General features: G+C 35.9%; 1 protein-coding gene across 3 annotated transcripts in view; it reads right to left on the minus strand.

The window, feature by feature from the left end:
- The window catches only part of LOC114658183 (alpha-2-macroglobulin-like protein 1), a 291,504-nt gene that overhangs the window by 175,383 nt on the left and 90,727 nt on the right, over nt 1-25,394 (minus strand). The window contains exons 20-25 of one of the 3 annotated variants that reach the window (XM_051932112.1): nt 24,457-24,583; nt 24,056-24,177; nt 19,918-19,969; nt 18,975-19,061; nt 14,850-15,026; nt 11,645-11,726 (exon numbers count right to left, since the gene is read on the minus strand). The exons of the other annotated variants lie outside the window; for them this stretch is intronic. Of the exons in view, the coding sequence (XP_051788072.1) occupies nt 11,645-11,726; nt 14,850-15,026; nt 18,975-19,061; nt 19,918-19,969; nt 24,056-24,177; nt 24,457-24,583 (647 nt within the window). The remainder of the gene's footprint in view (nt 1-11,644; nt 11,727-14,849; nt 15,027-18,974; nt 19,062-19,917; nt 19,970-24,055; nt 24,178-24,456; nt 24,584-25,394) is intronic. 3 annotated transcript variants of the gene reach the window in all.

The following is a 25,394-nucleotide window of genomic DNA, read 5'->3' on the forward strand; positions in this document are numbered from 1 at the left end:
TTCTAGTTTGAAGCACTCTGAATTAATGTTGTTAATACAAACTGAATCTTCTGGACTGGTGTACAGTAGTTTGATCCATGCACAAATGTTCAGACCAAACCCACATTTCCATTCAACAGTGTCAAATGTTTTTTCTGCATCCAACAATAATAACATCACCAGGGTGTTTAACTTTGTGGGTGAATATATCACATTAAACAGGCGTCGATGATTGGACACTAAGTGTCTGCCTTTAATAAATTCAGTTTGGTCTTGTGATATTACTGAAGGAAGCACTTTCTCAATCCTTCTATCTAGAACATTGGAGAGTATCTTTCGTAACGTGCGCCCAGGACACTCACCCGGCTAGACGATGGAGGACAACCCTCTGGGTTTGCTACACTGCCACAGAGCAGGGACGTTCAATCCTGCTGTGGCTCACGATCACCACCAGGGGGCGCATGGAGAATGGCTGAGCCCTCCTGTGCAGGACTGTCGTCTCACCTGGAAGTGCAGCCAGCAGCTAATCTGGGAACAGCTGGAGCACTTTCGGGTCCTATATAAAAGGAGACAGTTTCCAAAACTCCGAAGCTGGAGTCGGGTGGCAGTGGACTGAGCTAGGAGGAGAGCACAGTAGTGGAGCTTGTTGGAACAAGGGAAGAAAGGACTGAGTACTGTGATGGTATTATGAGCACTGCGGGTTATTGTGTGCTGTGCCAGTACATAGAATAAAGGTGTGTTGTGTGACAACACTGTGGTGTCTGTTTGTGGTCCGGGCTATCTGTTACACATTATTCAAAAGTGAGATTGGTCTGTATGATTTTGCTTAGGAAAGATGTAGTACTAGGGTGTTGTACCGTGTTAGCCATTATGAATGTAGAGAAAAGCCAAGCAAAATGACACCTTTTATTGGCTAACTAGAAAGATTACAATATGCAAGCTTTCGAGGCAACTCAGGCCCCTTCTTCAGGCAAGATGTAATCGATTACATCTTGCCTGAAGAAGGGGCCTGAGTTGCCTCGAAAGCTTGCATATTGTAATCTTTCTAGTTAGCCAATAAAAGGTGTCATTTTGCTTGGCTTTTCTTAGGAAAGATGGTAATTAAAGCTTGATGAAAAGTTTGAGGTAGAATTTTATTGTCTCTAGCTTCTGTAAATGTTGCTAATAAAAGGGGAGCTAGCTTAATCAGGGCCTGCTGCATTCCCACTCTGAAGTGAGAATATACCATCTAGTAATTCTGATAAAGCCAGAGTTTTATCCAATTGCTCTGCACTGAGAGTATCTGGTTATCAGTTGGTATATGAAATGCATCCAGAAATGCATTAGGTTGTGTCTTGTCTTCTTTAAACTCGGTAGAATATAAGGACTTATAGAAGTCTCTAAATGTGTGCATTATATTTCTATGATCAATGATTTTGTCTTCATCTGTGTTGGTAATTGCTGGGATTGCATTGCGAGTTTCCTGATTGTGGATTTGTTGAGCTAAAATCTTATTAACTTTTTCTCTGTGTTCATAGTAATGGTGTCTTGATTAAAAAATGAGTTGTTCTGTTTCTTTAGTTGTCAAGAGGTTAAGTTCTGAATGCAGAGCCTGTTCTTTCCTATGAAGTGCTTCATTTGGACACCTAATATATTCTTGATCTATTCTGGTAATTTCACTGATTAGCTCTGATACCTTCTTGGTTTTCAATTTATTTTTGTGGGTAAGATATGAGATAATCTGTCCTCTTCAGAAAGTCTTCAGAGTTTCCCAGAATATTCCTGCAGAAACCTCCAAGGATGTATTTGTCTCTAAAAAAATCAATTTGCTTGGATATAAATTCTGTACACTTCTCGTCTGCTAATAAAAGTGGGTTAAGACGCCATCTGCGAGATGACTATGTGGGACATAGTGATTTTAGCTCCATGATTAAAGGAGCATGGTCGGATATAACAGTAGTGGTGTACTTATAAGATTTAATTGTAGGCAAGAAATTATTATTATCTATAAAAAAATAATCAGTTCTTCAGTAGCAGTGATGCACTGGTGAGTAGAAGGAATATGCTCTTCAGTTTGGGTTTAGAAATTTTAGGAGTCTGATAAGTTGTGATCAGTTACAAACTGTGTAATTGTTTTTGTAATGTTAGACATCATCGCCCCATGGCAAGAGACCTATCTAGGTCTGGATTGAAAACACAATTAAAGTCCCTAGTCATTATAATTTTATGAGTATTCTCATTGGGAATGGATGCAAATACGTTTTGGATGAAGTCCCTATCATCTACATTGGGTGTGTAGATATTTATAAAAATCACTTTACAGTTAAATAAATTACCCATAACAATCACATATCTCCCTTGCCTTGAATATCCACTTTCAGTCTGGCAGGACATAAGAGGCTGTATCTGATCTCGGTTTTCAGTAAGCAATGTTTACTGTTGTAAAATGTGGCAGACTTAGCAGCTGTTGAGAGTGAGAAATCCGGGAAGATACGAATGTGGTTATTTTCAAATATAATCTCATGTTTCTGTCTGAGAAGTAACATTATATGTAATTTAAATTGTAATTTTTTAAAACGCACAACAAGAGTCCTAGGTTTAGAGGAATTCGATCCCCATGATCCCCATATGTGGTAAGCTGCTACTATCTCTGTGTCTGATTAGAAGTCCTTTCCATTTATTTTAGAGAATAGTTCAGCTACGAATTTCACTGGGATTGGACTTTCACAATTCTCAGAGAGCAGGCCCAGCGCGGGGCTCGTCTTTTCCCATCAAATGTCGGTAACTTGCTTCAAAGAAAAACGGGCAAGTCACAACACGTGAATTGTGGCAGCTCAAGTACACAGCACATGAATGAAAAGTTTTTGAAGTGTTCAGTGTTTAAACAAGTGAAGGTATTATAGGGTGAGGGGGTGGCTGAAATTAAATGGCACGATGGCGGCTTCGCCTCTAGAACCGGGCCTGTCAGAGAGACATTCGATTCTAATATTATTCCTTCTGTATCCATCTTCCAGTGCAGCTAGTCTGTCTCCGAGTGCTCAGCATTCAGAATTTGCATCTGTTGCTTTTCTGTCAGTGGTAGATGCCACTTGTTCAGCTGTTTGAATACGAGTCGTGAATGTTTGCTTAAGCATTTGCAAATTCTTCTTCTTGTGTTTTCCTAAATTTCTAATTGTCTCACGTAATAACAATGCAAACCTCTTGTGGCTAATAAGGTTTGTCCTGGAGGCTTCTATGGACAACTTTGTCTTACCTCTTAGACTGCCAGATAATTATATACTGTAAATATATGCCTTTCATATATAAATATATATATAAATGTGTAATAGGTGAGACATACTTCAGACACCAACACAGGGCACCCTTATTATGAATACTGTCCTACAAATAGCTGTGTCGTGTGCTATGGAGCTTGTAAAGTGATGAGAAGAGGTAGTGTGCCACTTGTGCTTCATTGCCTCCATGAAAAATGGGTTGCACGAAAGATGTGAATGATTGGCAAAAAAAAGGGTTATTACATTCGGCTGACTTTGTTGGTATGTCAAAGCGTAAATATCCAACAGGTCTTCCAGCAGTGGCATACACCATAGTCAACCACTAATCGTTGCCAGAACTGCAGCAGAAAGACTGTGTTCACAGATATAGGGATTGTCGCCATGTTCCACACATTGTCACAGCAAAGTGCTTTGCCCCCAGGTTATATTTGCTGCAGACAATCAATTCAGGCCCACTGCAATCCATTTACAAATGAATGCTCAACAGGGACCTGCATACCATGGGTATCTGGAGCACAGTACTACAAATGAAATAGAAGCAATAAAGTGACAAAATTATTTTGTTTTGTTTACCAGTTTCTAATTAAGACTTTGCATTTCATTTTTTTTCAATTTATATTTGACTTATTTCTTCTAATTTGAGAAATAAACATACTGTGTATCTTGCAAAGGATTATGGGGATATTTAATAAATATTGAAATTTATTTACTCATCTTTATAGAAGGTCTGTGGAAAAATAGCATAGTGTTATTTTAAGTTATGGAGTGTAGATCATCATTTGTAATGTTCAGATTTTCAATTTTTTTGTGACATTTGTACCATCTGTTGGACTGGTTTACTGGTGAACAAAAATAAAGCACTTCCATTTTGTAATTAGTTGTCTTACTTCACTAACAATTAAAGTGAAGATTTAGTTATTTTACCTGTACACAGACTTCTCTGTTTTTGCAACAGCAATAAAGGAATGCCTGTTGGGTTATAGAGCTACATTTCACTACACGATGCTGACAGTAATTTCATTTAGTTGAATACAGAAGACTTTTTGCCTCTGTAAATCTAATTGCTTACTTGCACTTTGATAAAACAAACTGTAAATCACAATGAATGAAAATATTAACACAACTAATAATTAATACTAAATGTCCCCGGATAAATATTGCGATCTCTTTACTACCTCAGTTTTAAAGTGGAATTCAGTTCTCTCACTTCTCTTCACCATATTTTTCAATGCACTGTAAAACTGAAACGTTATCCTTCAAATTAAAAATTAAAGACTTCATTTCTGAATAAAGACAACCTTAATAACAATCCTGAAGTCAAACAAACTATTATGTAATGTAAAATTCAAATGTATTTTACACCTTGCGAATACAGTGAGAATATGCAGTGGGAATCATCTAGGCACATTTGGCTTCTCGAATGTTATATGAGATAAAATGCCTGCCCTTAGACATTTATGACATTTACATATTATGTGATTAGTCCCATATGTGTAAGACAATGGCAAATGTATAGCAAAATTCTAGTCAAAATTCTTTACAGCTTTACTCGTGCGGATCGCCAAGGAAAGAGAGGCGGTGGTCTAGCAAACATTTACTCAAGCCGGTTAAAGTGTAAAGATGTCCGTTTTGGTAAATTCAAGTCCTTTGAGTATCATGCTGTTGCTATTCATGGAGTTTCTCAGTTTCTAGTATTATGTGTCTAGACCTCCTAAATACAATGTGTCTTTCTTTGAGGAATTCTCAGACTTGGTGTCAATTATAATTACGAACTATGACACACTCCTAATAGTTGGTGACTTTAACTTTCATATCGATAAACAGTGTGACCCAAAAGTAAAAGAATTTATGAACCTCCTGGACTCATTTGATTTGAGACAGCTCATTAATCAGCCTACACATAAAGCAGGTCATACGTTAGACTTAGTAATTACGAAAGGACTGAAAGTTGATGTGACACACATCATTGATATTGGTATATCAGTCCATTCTCTTTTACTATTTAATATAGAAATAATGATAGAAAACATTCACGAGAAGCATATTGTTAAAAAACGCTTCTTTGATTCATCAGCAGCTTCAAAATTTACAAACATTCTAAGCAACCAGTCCATTTGTAGTGCTACCTACAATAGCAACAATAATGTAAATAGTAAGGTGGAAAATTTTAATACTAAGGTGAGAGCTGCTGCTGACATAGTCGCACCTGAAAAGACAGTTAAAAAATCTTCTAGCATTTGTATACCATGTAAGACCCAAAGAGTGTTTGATTTAAAGAGAACATGCCATAGAGCTGACCGTAAATGGAGAAAAACTAAACTAACTAACTGAGATATTGAAGGTTAAAATAACAGAATACAATAACACAGTCCGTCTTGAGAGGCGCTGCTATTTCTCTAGAATTATAAATAACAATGCTAGTAATCCCAGAGTCTTACTCTCTATGATTGATCGTCTGCTAAACCCAAGTCACTCAATGGAATGCCTCCAGAATACGTCCAGTGAAACTTGTGAGGCTATTGCTGTATTTTTCAATCAAAAAATTAATGATATTAGGAATAATATAGTATATCTCCCCAACACTGCACATCCTCTTAAGCCCCAGTACAGTACTCCGTTATAAACAAATTAAATTCTTTCACCAGGATAGATTTACCTGATTTATATAAAACGAGCTGTATATACCCGGCGTTGCCCGGGGCAGAAGTAACCTAATCGGTCAAACACTTACATATATACCAAAGTAAACCTAATCGGTCAAACAGTTACATATATAAAAAAACCGAACCTAATCGGACAAACAGCTAATCTATATACATAAGCAAACCTAATTGGACAAACAGTTACATAAATACAAAAGCAAACCTAATCGATCAAACAGCTTCATATATACAGAAGCGAACCTAATTGGTCAAACAGTTATGCATGTGCAGAATGATTTTACAAACATTATGCGTGTTAACAATCATTAAAAAGAAAAGATTGAGGAACTGTTCTTCTATATGTGAAGAAGCCACTAATCAGACAGATTTTTTTCAGGACCCAGCTGTTTCATAACTAAACTACTGCCACCCCAAAGTAATGCCTAATAGTGGTTTTTGGGGTAGCTGTGGAATAAAAAGGGTGTTTTTTAGTCAGTAAGAATCTGACACTACCCTTCAGTACGGGCTGAAGGGTGCCTATGTAAGGTTTTACATCCTTCCCGTATGGAAAAAAAAACATACTAAACTTTTTTTTCATCATTACACATAATCTCAGTCAAATGGAAGTACGCATTCTCAATTTATTTTTATGTAATTTTTACTTTTTCACAAAGCCATCCCATGCCAATTTGTATGAATAAACTTTTGCTAGAGAGTTAGCAAAAGTTTATTCATGCACATATTTTAATACGGATAATCTATCTCTAATCAAGGTTCTCATTTTCATTCTAATTTAAAATAATAATAGATACTCATTTTTTTCTTCTGTTTTAGAAAAACCAATCTATGCCACCTACGTCTTCGTCAAGTCAGCTTCATCCAGCTTCATCACATATAGAAGAAGAGTTCCTCAATCTTTTTTTTTTAATGATTGTTAACACGCATAATCTTTGTAAAATTATTCTGCACATGCATAACTGTTTGACCAATTAGGTTCGCTTCTGTATATATGAAGCTGTTTCATCGATTAGGTTTGCTTTTGTATTTATGTAACTGTTTGACCAATTAGGTTTGCTTATGTATATAGATTAGCTGTTTGTCCGATTAGGTTCAGTTTTTTTATATATGTAACTGTTTGACCGATTAGGTTTACTTTGGTATATATGTAAGTGTTTGACCGATTAGGTTACTTCTGCCCCGGGCAACGCCGGGTATATACAGCTCGTATATATATATATATATATATAGCAAAATACCCGCGCTTCGCAGCGGAGAAGTAGTGTGTTAAAGAGGTTATGAAAAAAAAAAGGAAACATTTTAAAAATAACGTAACATGATTGTCAATGTAATTGTGTTGTCATTGTTATAACTGTTGCTGTCTTTTATATATATATATATATATATAGATATATATATATATATATTATATATATAATATACACACACACATAAACATTTATATACATATACATATATATACATATCTACATATACACATGTACATATATATACACACACATACATAAACACACACATAAGACTTACTGAGTGAAACGGGCTTTCATTGACAATCATGTTATGTTATTTTTAAAATGTTTCCTTTTTTTTTCATAACCTCTTTAACACACTACTTCTCCGCTGCGAAGCGCGGGTATTTTGCTAGTATATATATATATATATAGATATACATATACACACATACATGCAGTTTTAATAACACAGAAATCAATATAAACATTAACATCATTATCATATGAGAATATGAAGTAATATATAAGAAGCACATTTCATATAAATATAAATTATTAAACAGTAAAATCTTCTTCTGTAATTTGCTACCGTGGCAATTTGTGTGTCTGTCCAGGATTTTAAATGACCTGTAGCTCGCAAACCGTTGCACCTATACACTTGAAATGTGGTACACATATAGTACGTCACGTCTACTATCCGCTTTATGGGTGATGATTGTTTTAGTCTTTTTATCTTTATTTTATTTTATTGTACAATCAAGTCCTATCTGCGCACAGCAGGGCAGCCGTGGGCGGATGTGTATGGTGTATTCACTCGATGTTATCGTGCATTGCGCTGTCAGTGGTATTTTGATAAAAGAATTTGAACAACATATAAGAAGCGTATAAATTATTAAACAGTAAAACATTAACATTTAAGAAGTAAAGTTACATTAAGTACTACTGCTGTGCCTTCGGGTATACCTCATTTTTTGTTTGCCCATTACATGCTTAAATGTATACATTTTTTGGTGCACCTACCCGAGAACACGCGACATATAACCGAGCGTGGGAGAAGCATGGATTTTAAACACGCGTTGAGTTGATGTGCTGGTCTCCCTCGTGAAATAACTGGTAATGTTTGACTAAAATCTACAGCGAGTAAAACGACATTAGCTCCTATTTTTTTTTTTACGATCTCTGAGATGTTGCTTTTTTCGGTTCAAGGCTTCATAAGCTCTTTTATGTTGTATGGTGTACTTATCCCAAACCATCATCTTTGAATGTTGCAACACTTTCGCCTTGTATGTAGATCGAGGTAATTACATTCATTGCATTCCTAGTCTGAATCACAATGTTATTGTATGGGTGGTTACCTGGCACTGTAGGGTTGCCACCCGTCCTTTAAAATACGGAATCGTGCCGCGTTTGAGAATGAAATTGCGCGTCCCGTTTTGAATCAATACTGGACGGGATTTATCCCGTATTTTTTTTATCATTTTTTTTTTAAAGCAGCGTCTCATGCAAATCATCCCACACGCATTTTATGAAGATGCCTCCTTTCCTACTTTTGATTGGGTAATACTTGATGTCATCGTTAGTTTGATTGGTGTTTTTAACTGTCCAGTGAGTAGGGCATGTCTTTCAACAGAATGAAAAAAAGGCCCACCCGACGACCCACCCATTCCATTTTTATATATGTAGATAATTTCTCAACTGAGACCCTCCACCTGCATCCTTGACCCAATACCAATAAGTTTTTTCAAAGAAGTATCGGGCATGTTAATTGATAGTATTCTTGACATAGTAAACTCGTTATTAGATACGGGGGTCTTCCCAGCCTGTCTTAAGACTGCTATAGTTAAACCCCTACTCAAGAAAAATAATCTCAACTCCTCTGCTTTTGAAAATTATAGACCTATTTCTAACCTGCCTTTCTTAAGTAAAATTCTAGAGAAGGCAGTCATTATGCAGCTAAATGACCACCTCAATAAACATGCTATTCTTGATACGTTTCAGTCGGGTTTCAAAACAAATCACAGTACAGAAACTGCACTTGTTAAAGTAGTAAATGACTTGCAGGTAAATGCAGACAGAGGCCATTTATCTGTTCTCATCCTCTTAGATCTGAGTGCTGCATTTGACACCATTGACCACAATATTCTTAGAAATCGCCTTAGTCAGTGGGTTGGCCTCTCTGGCAGTGTCTTAAATTGGTTTGAATCCTACCTGGCAGGTAGAAAATTCTTTGTTAGTTGTGGTAATTATACTTAAAGACACATGATATTCATGTTATTCGTTAGGTCAGATTATCTCGGGGCAAACATGAACTACCACAGCTATGCTGTTGACACACAACTGTATTTATCAATAGCACCTGATGACCCCGACTCTGTTGTTTCACTAACACAAAGTCTTACTTGTGTTTCTGAGTGGATGAGTAGTAATTTTCTCAAGCTAAATAAAGAAAAAACTGAAATTTTAGTGATTGGCAATAATGGATATAATGAGGTTATTAGAAATAAACTTGATGCATTAGGATTAAAAGTCAAGACGAAGGTAAAGAATTTTGGGGTAACTGTTGACAGTGACCTGAATTTTAAATCGCATATTAATAAGATCACTAGGACAGCATTTTTTCACTTAAGAAATATAGCAAAAGTTAGACCTCCTATATCATTGAAAGATGCTGAGAAATTAGTTCACGCTTTTGTTTTCTGTCGACTAGATTACTGTAACGCACTCCTCTCAGGACTACCCAAAAAAGACATAAATCGACTGCAAATAGTGCAAAATGCAGCTGCTAGAGTCCTAACTAGGCAAAGAAAATCCAAACACATTTCCCCAGTTTTGATGTCACTACACTGGTTACTTGTGTCATTCAGAATTGACTTTAAAATACTGCTTATGGTTTACAAAGCCTTAAATAATCTCTCTCCATCTTATATATCGGAGTGTCTGACATCTTATATTCCAAATCGTAACCTTAGATCTTCAAATGAGTGTCTGCTTAGAATTTCAAGAGCTAAACTTAATAGAAGTGGTGAGGTGGCCTTCTGCTGTCATACACCTAAAATCTGGAATAGCCTGCCAATAGGAATTCGCCAGGCTGATACGGTGGAGCACTTTAAAAAACTGCTAACAACACATTACTTTAACATGGCTTTCTCATAACTTCATTTTAATTTAATCCTGATGCTCTGCATATTCAATTAATTATCATTACTATTCATGGTGGCTCCAAAATCCGTACTAACCCCTACTCTCTCTTCTGTTCTTTTTCTGGTTTTCTGTGGTGGCGACCTGCGCCACCACCACCTAATCAAAGCACTGTGATGTCCCTACATTGATGGATTAAAGCCCAGAAGTCCACATGACCGTCATCAAGTCCTTCCATGAGAACTCTGAATACAATGAGGACTAATGTTAGGTAGAATGCCTAGAGGGGGCTGGGCGGTCTCATGGCCTGGAACCCCTGCAGATTTTATTTTTTCTCCAGCTGTCTGGAGTTTTTTTGTTTTTTCTGTCCTCCCTAGCCATCGGACGTTACTTTTATTCTATGTTAATTAGTTTTCTCTGATTTTAATTCTTACTGTCTTTTTTCTCTTTCTTCATCATATAAAGCACTTTGAGCTACATTTTTTGTATGAAAATGTGCTATATAAATAAATGTTGTTGTAGTCAAGTCATTAACTGTAATGTGATTGCAACAATTTAAACTGTAATAGTTTGCACTACTTTGTAATCTGTGTTAAAATAATTATTTCTAGTTTGCTTATGCGAAAGGCATGTTTTTGTAAATTGAAACATTTGTTGCTTCAAAGTGGACGTATTTGGTACATTTTAAGGCTTTTTCATTCACCTATGGACTCGTGCACCCTCTAGCCCAATTGTAAGCTGCAAGAAAAGACGAAAGTATTTTTTAAATTTATAAGGAATGCTTCATTTTAGAACATAATTTTATGTGGCAAATTTACATATACCATGATTGTGAAGAAATAATTCAAACTTGAAAAATGTCATACTTATCTTTTAAATCAAATAAGTGGTAAAAAGGGTAGCTATGTCAATTAAATGTTTAATTAAATCCTTTGAGCATGTTAAATTAACACATTGCATTAACCCTTTTAAATTCATGTATCCATTCTTTATCAAAACTCCTTAAAACATTTCATGACTTCCAGGTTTTTTTTTGTCTATATTGTCGGCATTGTGGACATGAAGTAACTATTATAGGTCACATTCACTTAGACTTGGCCTATTCAGAAGCACCAATTAACCTAAAGCACACATCTATGAAATGTCTAAGAAGACAGGAGTATGAAGAAAAAAACTGCATACATGAGGTGAACATACAATCACAAACAGAGTGCCGGAGTTGAAATTTTAATCCGTAGCTCTGAGTCTATGAGGCAGCACTACAAACCTCTGTGCCACTGTCACTCCCCTTTCAAAATTGCATCCTTAACATAATTACATTCATAGTATAAAACACTGCATGACAATTGTAACTATGCTCAGTATGCTAGGACAGACTCACCAGGTGTTGCCCGACTCATATGAATTGCCAAATGCACTGTAAGATCCATCCGTATGTTTATAGTTTAGCTCCCTCTGGTACCCTAGAATGTAAAAGAGAACGAGCTTACACTATGAATATTTTTAAAAAGATAAAAATATATTATACAGTATATAGAAGAGAGTCAAAAATTATTACAAATTAAAAAAAATATTTCAAGTGGCAGTCACTAAGAACACAAATCAAATAAAACAGTTAAAGAAATACTCTTCCCAAAAATAAACAATATTTTGTTTATACATTGCTTACCCTCTATAGATTGTAGTGATGGCCTCAGAGGCGGATCTACTATGAATCTAATGAATCTTAAACTTCAGGGGCCCTAATCCGAGAAGGGCACCAGAGAAGACTTTAGCCTACTTTGCTTGAAAATTTGGGTGTCTACTGTATGAGAAGGAATTTAAAAACATAACACTAATGTGTAATTCAGTACTGCAATTTTAATCAAAAATGTAGTGGTTGTGGTCTAACACTGAAATTTTGGGTGTCTACTGCATGAGGAGGAATTTTTAAAAAATAAAGTTAACAGTATAGTGTAATTTAAAACTGCAATTTGAATGAAAATTTGAGATGTTGTGGTTGTGATTTGTCGTGGGGCAACCTCGTTGAAGAAGATGACAGTGGTTATGAAGAACTTGTTGCTGGTTGTGAAGGGGCCCACATAACAGTTCAAGCTTCAGGGCCCCAAAATGTAGGTCCACCACTGAATGGGCCGAAGAAAAATTTTAATCTCATATTTTCATGCAGAATGGAGAAAAAAAATGTATAAGGGTCAAGGAAAAGGCATAAAACTATTTCTAAAGCTTTGAGTGTTCCCAGGAGAATATTGCCATCAATAATATTGTAAAATGGAAGTAGTTTGCAACCACCAGGATTCTTTCTCCAGTTGGCTATTCAGCCAAACTGAGTAACTGGGTAAAAAAAAGTCTTGGTCAGGGAGGTGACCAAGAACTCAATGGTCACTGTATCAGAGCTTCAGAAGTCCTCTGCTGAGATCGGAGAACCTGTCGGAAGGATGATAATCTCAGTAGAAATCCATCAATTAGGCATTTATGGCTGAGTAGCTAGATGGAAGTTAAAGGCTTACGACAGCATTTTAAGGAAAGGGAAAATCTCTCATTTGTTTAGACTAAAACTGAACTGTTTGGGCAGAACTCTAAGCACTAAGTCTGGCAAAGCCCAATATTGCTCATCACCAACCTAATAATATTAAAGCATGGTGGTGGCAGCATCATGCTATGGGGGTGGTGCTCAGCAGCAGAGAAAGGGAGACTGGTCAAAACTAATGGAATACTTTAAGAATCTACTGTATAGTATTGTTTTATTTAAGTTATTCTACGCACATCACCCATATTTGGAAGATCATGCTATAATTATAAATTGAGAAAACATCAACACACTTCCCAGAAGCATCAATACCTGATGCTGTCAGGCATAGGTCAGCCATAAATGCAGACTGAGAGATATAGGCAGGTTTTGGTTTACGATGGTCTCAACTTACAGCAAATTTTACAGATACAAATGAGCACAGAAAACAAAATGATTGTATTCAACTGAATTTCAATATGATTTTCAAATAGTGATTCTTACAAACAAAGTAAAATGATGCAAATAAAAACACAGCAGCCGTCACTACAGTGGAGGCATAGTGCAGTGTCACTATTTCAATCATTTTGTACATTTTGCTTGCACCAATCACAGAACTTGTGAACATAATAAACTCTGAGCAGAAGCACTTCAATCAGCTCTGTCAATATTTAGCTGAGTGGTAGGACCTGCTGCTTTCTGGCATCTAAAGTATGTGTCCCAGCCTTTCTGCTTAAGGATGTATAAGCCTTCAGGGTACTGAGACATGCTGAGCAATTCTTCAGCAGAGACAGCACATGATTCACAATCATCAGTTAGTGGTGGGTTTTCCTGCCATTACTGTGTCTTTTCCAGCTTTTTGAGGTGCCACAACATTGTCCAGAACTGTACAACATTTAAGCATAAGGTCAACATACCCATTGCTCAAATTCTTAGTTTAAATTATTTGTTATTTAAAGTACAGCAATCTTGTATCACTGTCATTTTAGTGAAACATTTCTGCAAAAATACATAATTAAGCATTATGCATTTTTGATAATTTCCAATTAATGGACATTTTGCAGTACAATACAAATACAAAATGACACTACAGCCATCCTTAGGAACGGAAATCATCCAAAACCAGAAACCCATCTGTATATGCAGTGAATACTTATTCAAAAATAGAAAAACATTTCATAATAAATAAATAAAAGCCTCACAGCTTCACAACTGTTCAATTTTCTATTTAATAGATGTCTTATGCATCATGGGCCTAGAATCATTGCGACCTAAGCTCTTATATATAAGAAAACACACAAAATGGCAGTGCCCACAAAGAAATAAACAACATGGATATAAACTGACATCATCAAGATAATTATCCATCCATCCATCCATTTTCCAACCTGCTGAATCCGAACACAGGGTCATGGGGGTCTGCTGGAGCCAATCCCAGTCAACACAGGGCACAAGGCAGGAGCCAATCCCGGGCAGGGCGGCAACCCAATGCAGCAAGATAATTATAAAAATAAATAAATGTGACAAAAATTTAACATTGTTTATGTCATCCTAACATTAGCATAAACAAACCAGATTGTTATATTTTCACTGTCAGCATTAAGGTTACTGCTTGAAATATAAATTGTGTTGATTTTTGGATCTGCTACAAACCACAAAAGGCACTGACTTGCTTTGTTACCATATAAATCATTCTTTCTTTTGGTTTTACTGTAAACATCTTAAAACCTTTGATACAGTGCAGAATTATAATTAAATTGACATTCATCTCTTGGCATTTCTCTAGATATGTCTTACAGGTTTTTGGACTAAAAATGTTTGGTTTCTCTGTCCCCAACTTTTTGGGAATGTTCAGAAATCATTCATTCCTTTTAAGACTGCATAGCACACTGTGCTTTTAAAACTTACGAGCAAAAGTCTTAAAATTCTTAATGAACTGAACGCTAAGTGAATATCCTGGTAACTCATTAAGAGTACATTATGCTATATGTATAATTATGCACACATAAACTGATGGTGTCCTGCTCAGCTTTGAACACTTAAAATGATTTTTTTTATTTCCTACTCCAAAGTCTCTCACCACTCTCCATGAATCGGATCGCTTTGGCTTTGATTTGTTCTGTCATCTGTCCTGTTGCTTCCAGATAGCGCAGGACGTAAATGTTAGGAGCAAGAAGCACCATATTCTGTTCTCCACACCCAAAAGGCATAGCCAGGAGTTTGTCCAGGTTCTGCATGGCTCGTCCCATCACATCTCCTACACAAAGGGACAGAAGTCAAGGGACAGAAGTAAAACATTAACATTAACAATAAAACAATTGATTAATTGTGCTTTCATTTTATTTTCTCATTATTTTTCAATGAGTATTTATACTTGAAATCTAAATATTAAGCAATCCAAACCAGGCAGGAATTTACGTAGATGGTAAAAAAAAACCGAGCATTGAGAATGTCATGTGAAGTTAAATGTCCACCTTACCATGATGGTCTGTGTGATTCTTCACCTAAAGTAATTTTAAGGTGTAAGATACAGAACTGTCTGTGGATGTAAGGACAGTTGTGTTTTGACTGCTTTGGTCATTTAGTGAAATGTGGACCAATTTTTATATTTATTACATGAGAATAAACAAGATAAACAAAAAGAACAGTCAGGAATCAGCCGTGGTTGATATACAAAAATCTTAGAAATTAGCAACCAAATTATTTGGAAAATGCAAATTTATAATTAAAATAAGTGTTTCAATTCCTAAAGTAAACAAAAAAATTGCTAGAAAAGTTAGGTTTTGGAAGCTAATTACAATTTTTTCCTTTGAAAAGCATAGACAGTTACAGTGATTACAAAGAATATTGCTTCCACTTGAATTAAATGGCCACCAATTTACATAGCCACATGTCAGTGATATAACATGTATGCAGGAACGTATGAAATGTCTCCAAGAATAGGGTATTGCTTTACCCCAATCTAATCCCATTTTGTATCAAATGCAAAACTTTCAAAGATCTTAATTTCTGAAGATACAATAAGCAATTACAATTCTGGCATCTATTTTAAAGTCTTCACTCAAGATGTTAGAAAAAAATTGAATGCATATTGTACTTCATATTCTGAATTTCTAGCAATTTCCAGTGGTCCCATGATTCAGAAGTTTCTTCTGCAATTGTCTTTGGATTCCATAAATTTATTGTGGAGTGTTTTGTTATTTGGATTCTAAAGAATTTGCTCCAAATGTTTGGTGCAAGTCATGAGCATAAGCTTCACAGCCTCAAGATGAGGTCCAAAAATTCTAATTTTGTTCTCTATTTTGCTCATTTGTTTCTCTATTTTTTACTTAATTTTCCCCAAGTTTTCTTTCAGCTTTGCACAAAGTTATTTAAACACACCTCCAAACCTTACCTAACCTGGTTCTGTTTGTTCACTTCAGCATTACTTTACTTCAAATCCATCCCTAGCACAAGAATCGGCATTTTGGAAACTTCTAGTTGGTTTAGATGCTGTGGTGACATATGGTATGTTTCTTACAGTTTTAAATGGTGATGACAAGGGTCCTTTGGTTTGGCTTTGCCTCACTTCCACACTCGTTAATGACCAAGCTAGATAATCCACTACATGCTGGCCTCAAAACTCCAAAAGGCCATATTTGGGCACTAATGTTGATTTAGTCTTCAGTGGCTTGGTAACATTCATTTAGGTACTGCCTTTAATGATGGTATTAGTCATATACTGTTATGTAATAAGATATTAGCAAAACTTGTTTTGGTCTTATTAACACAAAGCATTTGCAAAGTTGTTACACCATCTTTGTGCAGAGTGGCATTTCAGAATTTGTGACATGCCGGTAGAATTACTTGTGAGTATGATAACTTAACGTTTTTAAAACATAATTCAGGATTCACAAGTCTTATTCAGAATTATGCAATTTTGAGAGACGTATTATGCTCCACTCAGACCATTCCAAAGTGAAGTTATTTTAGTATGCTACACCACACAGATCAATAACCACTTTATCGATGCTTTGTAAGTGTCATTGAGATCAAACAGAGCATTTGTTAATGTCTTGTTGCATAACAGTATGTGAATAATAGATCCATTATAGGAAGCATCTAATCTAAAGTGTTGCTAGTGGCTCTTTATAGGGCTTCTCCTTTTATTTAAGGTCTTTTTCTCCTCTTAGTTCTCCTCATATGGTTCTCTGTATTTTTGGAAGATCCATCAGGATTACTAAAATACAGGATATCTCAGATATTAACACAGAGTACAAAAACAGTGGACAAAACTAGACACCCTAAAAGGTACTGTCACTCACGCACATCCCGCTTACTCATGTCTTTGAGACCCTTGAAAGTAACATACAAGTCTTTGGGATGTTGGAGGATGTCATGTTGAAAAGCTTTAGAAACAGGCATGCCAGAAGAAAAGTTGTTTGCTTTTTAAAGAGAACACTTCATATACAGTATTTTACTTTTCTATTATTCCTAGTTGTTATAACAATAAAGTTAAAGGTTATGGACTTTTTGACAATTCTTAATATAGAGTAAACTCAAAGAAAAAAAACAAGAAAACGAAATGAAAATGCAAAATTTGTATAGTCTGCAGTCGAGGAATAATATCTTGGTATCTGGATGAATGAGCGATTACTGTTAACGACTGTGACATTATACCACCTTTGAGATACACAGAAACAGAAAGTGTTTATAATTATAAACTATATAAATGTGTGCCTTTTCCAATCCAGCCTATATCAATAAAACATGGTGAATAAGATCTTAGTTTCACAGAGCCAAAAGGGGTGCAAGTCTTGAGGAATGCAGTAATCTATCGCTGGACACACTCAGACACGACCTCAGAGGGTCAGTTAATATTGATCAGTTCACCTAACATGCATATCTTTGGGATACAGGCCAAAATGGAAACACCGGAAAAAAAAATTAGGCAAAAACAGGGAGAACATGCAAATTTTTCACTGGCAGCAACTGTCTTGGACTTGAAGCTAGGATCTAAGACATTCATGTTATGCACTGCACCACTGTGGCACTCAGTTGAAGGTTCAAATTTAATATTGGCAGATCTGAAAGTGCATGTTTAAGAAATAACCAAATGCTCAATTGTCATTTTTAAGAGCAGGTTTAATTACATTGTGAACTGCTAATAAATTAAGAAATTGTTTCTTAGGTATAATATTGTGTCAATTCACAGCTACAATCTTAACTGAAAAAGGATAATACAGTTTCAAGCATATTTTAAGAAATTTTACTTTGAGGACAATAAAAGAGCAAGAGAATGCCACAATAAACATATCGGGATTTCAAATGGAATGGTACCACAATTAATTAATGAATTAGTAACAGTATGGTTCTTGGTATACATCTGTACAGTACTTCCCACTGTTTATTTTTGTTTCTCAACTTACTATATTTATTTATTAATTTAATTACCTATTTATATATTTATTTATTTAAAGAGCTTCTGTAAAACACCAAATTTCTCCATGGGGACAAATAAATGCTTTATTGACAGCTTGTCACCTTTCTGCATCAAGTTTACTTATTTATTACAAGAGGAATGAAATGATGAAGATATGACCAATTAAAAAAAACTTTTTTCAAAGTAAAAATCAGACATTTTCTAAAAATGTGTTTTTCCAATAGTTTTTTCTTTTTCTTTTATGAAATTGCAGACAAGCATTTTTATTTAAGAATAATGCTCTTTATTTAGAACCTCTGGTGTAAACCTTTGATAAACTCAATATTTATTGAGGGCGGCACGGTAAGGAGACCTGGGTTTGCTTCCCGGGTCCTCCCTGCGTGGAGTTTGCATGTTCTCCCCGTGTCTGTGTGGGTTTCATCAGGGTGCTCCGGTTTCCTCCCAAAGTCCAAAGACATGCAGGTTAGGTGCATTGGTGATCCTAAATTGTCCCTGGTGTGTGGGTGTGTGTGTGTGCCCTGCGGTGGGCTGGCGCCCTGCCCGGGGTTTGTTCCTGCCTTGCACCCTGTGTTGGCTGGGATTGGCTCCAGCAGACTCCCGTGACCCTGTGTTAGGATATAGCAGGTTGGATAATGACTGACTGACTGTTTATTGAAAATCAGTGAAAGATCAGGTTTAGAACCCAGCATCATCTAATAATTAACCTGTTTTATTTTCCATATTTTCACAAAATTTTGGTCAGAACAAATAGCTTAACATTTTCTATATTTTTGGTGTTTTTACCTAGGACTGACACAGATGCTTTGGCTGATCCTTCTACAAACACTTCTGGAAGCTCCAAAGAAAATGTTTTAGACTCAGTGAACTCCTCTGGAAAATAACAAAAACATATTTACGAACAATCTCCTCTCTACATAACTCACGTTCCATCTAGTGGATGTCAGGGAACCAATCATTTACAGCAAAAGAAAAAGTGTTCTGTTTAAAGAGATTTCTGCCCACACAGTAGGACTCTGATTAGATAGATAGATAGATAGATAGATAGATAGATAGATAGATAGATAGATAGATAGATAGATAGATAGATAGATAGATAGATAGATAGATAGATAGATAGATAGATAGATAATGTGAAAGGCACTATATAATACTATTATAATAATAGATGTGAAAGGTGCTATATATTACTATTATAATAAAAGATAAATGTGAAAGGTGCCATATAATACTGTTATAATAATGATAGATAGATAGATAGATAGATAGATAGATAGATAGATAGATAGATAGATAGATAGATATTTGTCATACAATAAAATTAGTGGCTTGTAGTATATACAGCAGAGAATATTATAATAAGGTTTATGAATTAAGGAAGGTTTAGATTAATTTTAAAATGATATGAAGTAATTAAGCAATATATGAATAAATTTACCTTTGGGATAAATAAAGAATATCTAATCTAATCTAATAATAAAATATGAACTTAAATATTTTAAATATGAACTTAAAATATGAAGCATTTTCAAGTCTTCACCCTTTCTGTTTGGACTGAGTGGCATACAACAACACACTCAAAATATCTTTTGGCATTTTTTTTTACAGTGTACACTATATCATTCATCATTTATAATGCTTTTTGATGCTTCCAGGTTAGATTCCTGTCCAGCACTTGCTTATGCACAATTGGAGAATAATAAACAAATTATATAACTAAGAACCTTACCTTTAGGACACAACAGAGCATTGATTGCAGTTGTTTTCTGAACTCCCTCAGCCTAAAAGAAATAAAGCAAACAAATCCTTACAATTATAAATAAGACACACCACAACAGGTCGTGTCATTCTTTAACCTGCTCATTCCAAACTATTATTGGGGGGGTCGGGGGTCAGGCCAGTGGGGGGGTTTGATTCTGGAGCCTATCCCAGCTAGCATTGCCTATTCACCTAACCTGCATGTTGTTGGACAGTGAGAAGAAACCTATGAACCTGGAGGAAACCCACACAGACACAGGCAGAACATGCAGAGTCCACTCTAGGAGGACTCAGGACATGAATCCTGGTGTCCATACCAGGAGGCAGAAGTGCTACAGCTGCGCCACCATGCTGCCCACCACAATAGGTGACAGGTGAAATTCTTATCTGTTTTCTACATCAGTAGTTTGCAAATTTGGTTATAGGGTCCCATTGTGGATGAAGCTTTCTGTTTCAACCATGTTCACAATCAGTGATAATAAATTGCTAACTGATATTCATTTAATTAGCTGGGGCCTTATGTATAAATGGTGCGTACGCACAGAAATGTTGTGTAAGAACGTTTCCACGTTCAAATCGCAATGTATAAAACCTACACTTGGCGTAAAGCCACACACTTTTCCGCGGTACCTCATACCCTGTCGTACGCAAGTTCTCCACTCGGTTTTGCAGACTGGCAGCACCCAGCATCAAAGCAGTGCTACTGTTCCTGTGTGGTTACCCTTTCTTAGATCCACATCCACGACGGCGGCTTTATCAAATACACTGAAATTAACCACATATTGTTCATAAATGTAATGCATCTGATTGTAATTATCCTGTAACAATATAATGGTCCACAGAATGGTCAAACTATTCTAAATACCATAACTGCTTTAGCGTTGTTACTCTCACTGCACCTTCTTCTTCTTCTGTCAGCTGCTCCCGTTAGGGGTTGCCACAGCGGATCATCTTTTTCCATATTACTCGCACTGCACCACTCGGAGTATTTATATCACTGTATCTGAGTGTGAATCACAGATCTACATCGATTGGAAAGAGAATTATCGGTATACAGCATCAAGCACTTGCTGCCTCAGGTATTCGCTATTTGAACTGCTCTCATCCAACCAACGCTTCACAGCCTTTCCTGTTCGGACCTCATGGTTCACAAACAGTTTCATCCCAAGAACTATACACGCACTCAATCAGTCCATCAAGTGCTCCTTGTAGAACTGTTTGTACTTGCAAGTTTACATGAGGTAATTATACTTATGATACAGTTATAATATTGCACAACCTGAGCCACTTTATAAAGCGCGTATTTACATTTGCAGCAAAATATGTTGATTATCTTATACAGATAAAACTTTAACTACACGGTGCTGCAGTGCTAGCGAGCTTGAGCTTCATTCACGGTTTGTTCCTGCCTCGCGCTGTTTTCATGCTGTGGCTGGCGCGACACTGGAAGGATAGATGGATAGAATAATTAAACATTACAAAGATATTTCTATGTTCCTAAGTTTTGAAGAATCGGCGTTCTAAGCTTACAGATGGCTTAACGTCTATTACAGAGCTGATTGTGTGGCGATTGGGTATTTGGAGAAAGAAAAGTAAGGACAGGAATTGGGGGTTAGTACGTTTGAAAAAGACAGTACTTCTGTAACAAAGCATTTCATTGAAGGTCACGCATGGCGCAGCAAGCATCTTGCTATAAGACATGAACAATCACTGTGCCACCGTGTTCCCATGTTTAATAACATGCTTTAACTCATATCATCATGAAAATGATATCACGTATACTTCTCAGTATTTTAATTACTCAGAGAGCTGTGATATTACAAACGTAATGGATTCTGTGTCCTGTCGGAGTAAGAGCACGTAGTGATTCAGGCACATAGAGCACATATAAGATCAAATACAAAACAAAGCATTTAACATGCTACTTTAGTTACAATGGGATTTGAGAAACTAGTAAATTAAACGATTTTAAGATGAAGTTTATGATGTTCTACTTTAATGACAAAATAAACTACGTGATTAAAGTGGAAATTTTGAGATTAAAGTTGACATTTCCTGCTTTTTTCACACTGTATGCCTTTTTTTTCACTGTACCCTAATAAGCTTTCATATGACACTCAAACGGTTGGCTACGAGTCGCCTTTTCACGCCAACTTTGATATGTGACAACTTTTTTATTTCGGGCACTGTGCGACTTTGTGATCTTGAGCTTTCGAGTTTCTCCGTCATGCTATGTCACTCGATCAACTTCCTTTTGTTGCTTATATAACTGTTTAAACCAACAAATAGTACGTTTTTCTTTGCCTCCATTTGGTATTCGCTGAAATTCTTCTATTTTTCCTTGTACTTTTGCCATTGCCTTTTCACTGAACCCTGGGCTTAAGGGCTATTTATATTGATTTGCATATTCAAAGAGGCATAATTCTGGGAGGAGTTGGAGCAGGACAGCAAGCACGTGCACGTGCGTTTATTTCCACGCTGAGTGGGATTTATGTAGCGGAAGAATGCGAAAGTTGGCGAACACACAGATTCCTGCATCTGGATTTTCTGTGCGTAAGCAGATTTTGGCTTTTGTGCGTATAGTTATAGTGCAAATTCTACGCATGGCGTTATGCATGAGGCCCCTGGTCTTTTTTTTCTCTTCTCTTATTCTGTATTCAGAAAAGAGTAGCAGTAATTATTTTACATTTATAAGACATTTAGAAATATTGTTGTTTTTGCAGACCAGGATCACCGGGTTTGCACTGGAGCTTATTCCAGCTAGCATAGGGGGTAAGGCAGGAACAACAACAACAACATTTATTTATATAGCACATTTTCATACAAAAAGTAGCTCAAAGTGCTTTACATAATGAAGAAAAGAAAAATAAAAGACAAAATAAGAAATTAAAATAACATAACATTAGTTAACATAGAAAAAGAGTAAGGTCCGATGGCCAGGGTGGACAGAAAAAACAAAAAAAAAACTCCAGAAGGCTGGAGAAAAAAATAAAATCTGTAGGGGTTCTAGGCCACGAAACCACCCAGTCCCCTCTGGGCATTCTACCTATTTTTTTTTTAATTGAACAATATTCCCCTTTATTTAAAAAAAAAAGAAAAAAAGAAGAGATTTGAAAGGTATGACAATGAAAGGGAGGAGAAAAAAAAGAAAGTCAAGCACCTTCACTGCAGGCATTTCAAAATGGACACAACTTAAAGTTCAAAAATAAATGCTAAAAAGTCAAATTACTGCAATGGAAGGTTGTAAGGGGATGACAGAAACAAAAAAAAAAAAAAAAAACACAACAAAGAAACACTGAGGTGTGAACAAACCCTGGACAGGGTGCCAGTCCATCACCGGGTGTTAAAATTGCCCAGTTTTTAATGTTTAGCTTTGTAATTTTTGGAACCATCACAGTCTTTGTGGTGAGTGCCTGGTGTCCCCACATACATTTTGCTTTTTCCTGGGTAAACTGGCTTTCTTCTACATCCTTGAACATTGGGTTAATTGACGGGTGTAAACTGTGTACTAATAGTGTACAGTACTATTAATTACTGCCAGGAGAGCTGCCATATTTCTATGACCTTGTATTAACAAGATTAGATTAGATTAACTTCATATAATGGATGGAAGGAGGGATGGTTGGTTGGTTGAATAGATTCTCCCTACTGTGCAATTTTCACAGGTGTCCTACTTGGCCTCTTGTTCAATGTGAAATTGTGCTTTCAAATACTTTGATCCCTTTAAATTACTCAGTGTACTTTTTCTGACTGTGTTTGGAATTTTTTGTGGTGTATATACCAGTTTGTTTCTTTAGTAACTGACACTGTGATAGACTCTTCATTATCCTTAATTAGCCAAGCAAATCAAAAAAGATGGACAGCTAAAATAGAACACAGAACCAACTTGGGTTTTATATATATATATATATATATATATATATATATATATATATATATATATATATATATATATATATATATAGATATAGATATATATATATATATATATATATATATATATATATATATATATATTTATTTATTTATTTATTTATTTATTTTACGGTATATGGTAGTAAAAAGATTTTTTTAAAGTGTACACTGTTTTTGATGGTTTCTCTTTTCACCTGTACAAGCAGTTTCTGGACGACAGTGTCAGCACGTCCATGGTCGGGAAAAGAGACTACTTCATTCCCACATAGCTCCTCAGTACTCAAAACCTCAGCGCGGACAGTTACATTCACTTCACCTGAAGAACAAAAAAGTGCAGTAAGGCCTATCAGATATCATTGTTACATGTTTAAGCCTCAGATTTACAGACGGTTCTACCCTGAACCTAATTTCTGAGTAATTTGTGTTCACTATGGAGGTCTGTTGGTCCAATTTATTTAGATAATGGAGAATGTTAACCAACTTGTGATGTTTCTAGATGTATAGCCATGCTTCTCTGGCTCCCTAATGCTTCATACATTAAAAGTGTTATAAAATGAGATTTTATCAATGTCAGAACCAGAAGTGCTTTACTTACCCAGTGCTTTAGCTGTAAAAGTCCAGCGGAATACTTTGTTTTCATCAGCACACACACAGCTTTTGTATTCACACCCCTCACAAGGCTCTAGGCTGTACTGGGAAGACTCAGCTGGACTCACCTTTACCTACAGTACAACAGTTAAGAAATTCATTTTGACTGTAAGAACTGTTTATTAGAAATGCCAATTGCCTGAGTAAAAGAAAACAGTATAGTAATCTGACTTTCACTGCATGTTAACACAATTCTCCACAATAAATGTACTGCATTGCAGCTGCTTTAAAAGATATCACTAATAACAATATTAGAATGTTACCACTATCAAATTATGAGTAATTTCTTCTCATGTTTACTATAATGTCATAATACTGTATTAATACAGAAAAATAGCAAATCAACATACATCAGTTACATCAGTTAATTTTCAATGTGACCCAGAACAATATAGACAGACAAACAGCATTTGTAACTGACAGTCTTAGAATTGAAAGATCTGAAAAGCTGTCTAACTAAGTCAAACTAAATAATATTCTTAAAGCACGGAAAAATAGTACTAATATGATAACCATAAATGCCCAATAATTCAAATAGTAAAATAACACAATTTTGAATTTACAATACACCTTTAGAGTCTGATTACAGGTTTAAAGGCTCGTTATTGTCACGTGTACAAAGCACAGTCAGATTCTTACCTGAAAGTGCAAATCAACATGCAACATATCAAAAGGTATAAATACTTTCCTGAAAAAGCTACATTACTTCAAAACTTCCATCTGAGCAGAGAGAGACCTGTTGCTGTATGTTCTACCATTTTCTTGACTTACTTCAGGTGAGCCATCAATTTAGAAATGGTGATCTCTGAAAATAGCATTACCCATTGAGGAAGGGCTTATAAGCCCTCCTGTTGATAGTTTTAAATAGAGCTTTGGGTAAAATGC

This window comes from Erpetoichthys calabaricus, chromosome 9, assembly GCF_900747795.2.
Source record: "Erpetoichthys calabaricus chromosome 9, fErpCal1.3, whole genome shotgun sequence".
NCBI lineage: Eukaryota > Metazoa > Chordata > Cladistia > Polypteriformes > Polypteridae > Erpetoichthys > Erpetoichthys calabaricus.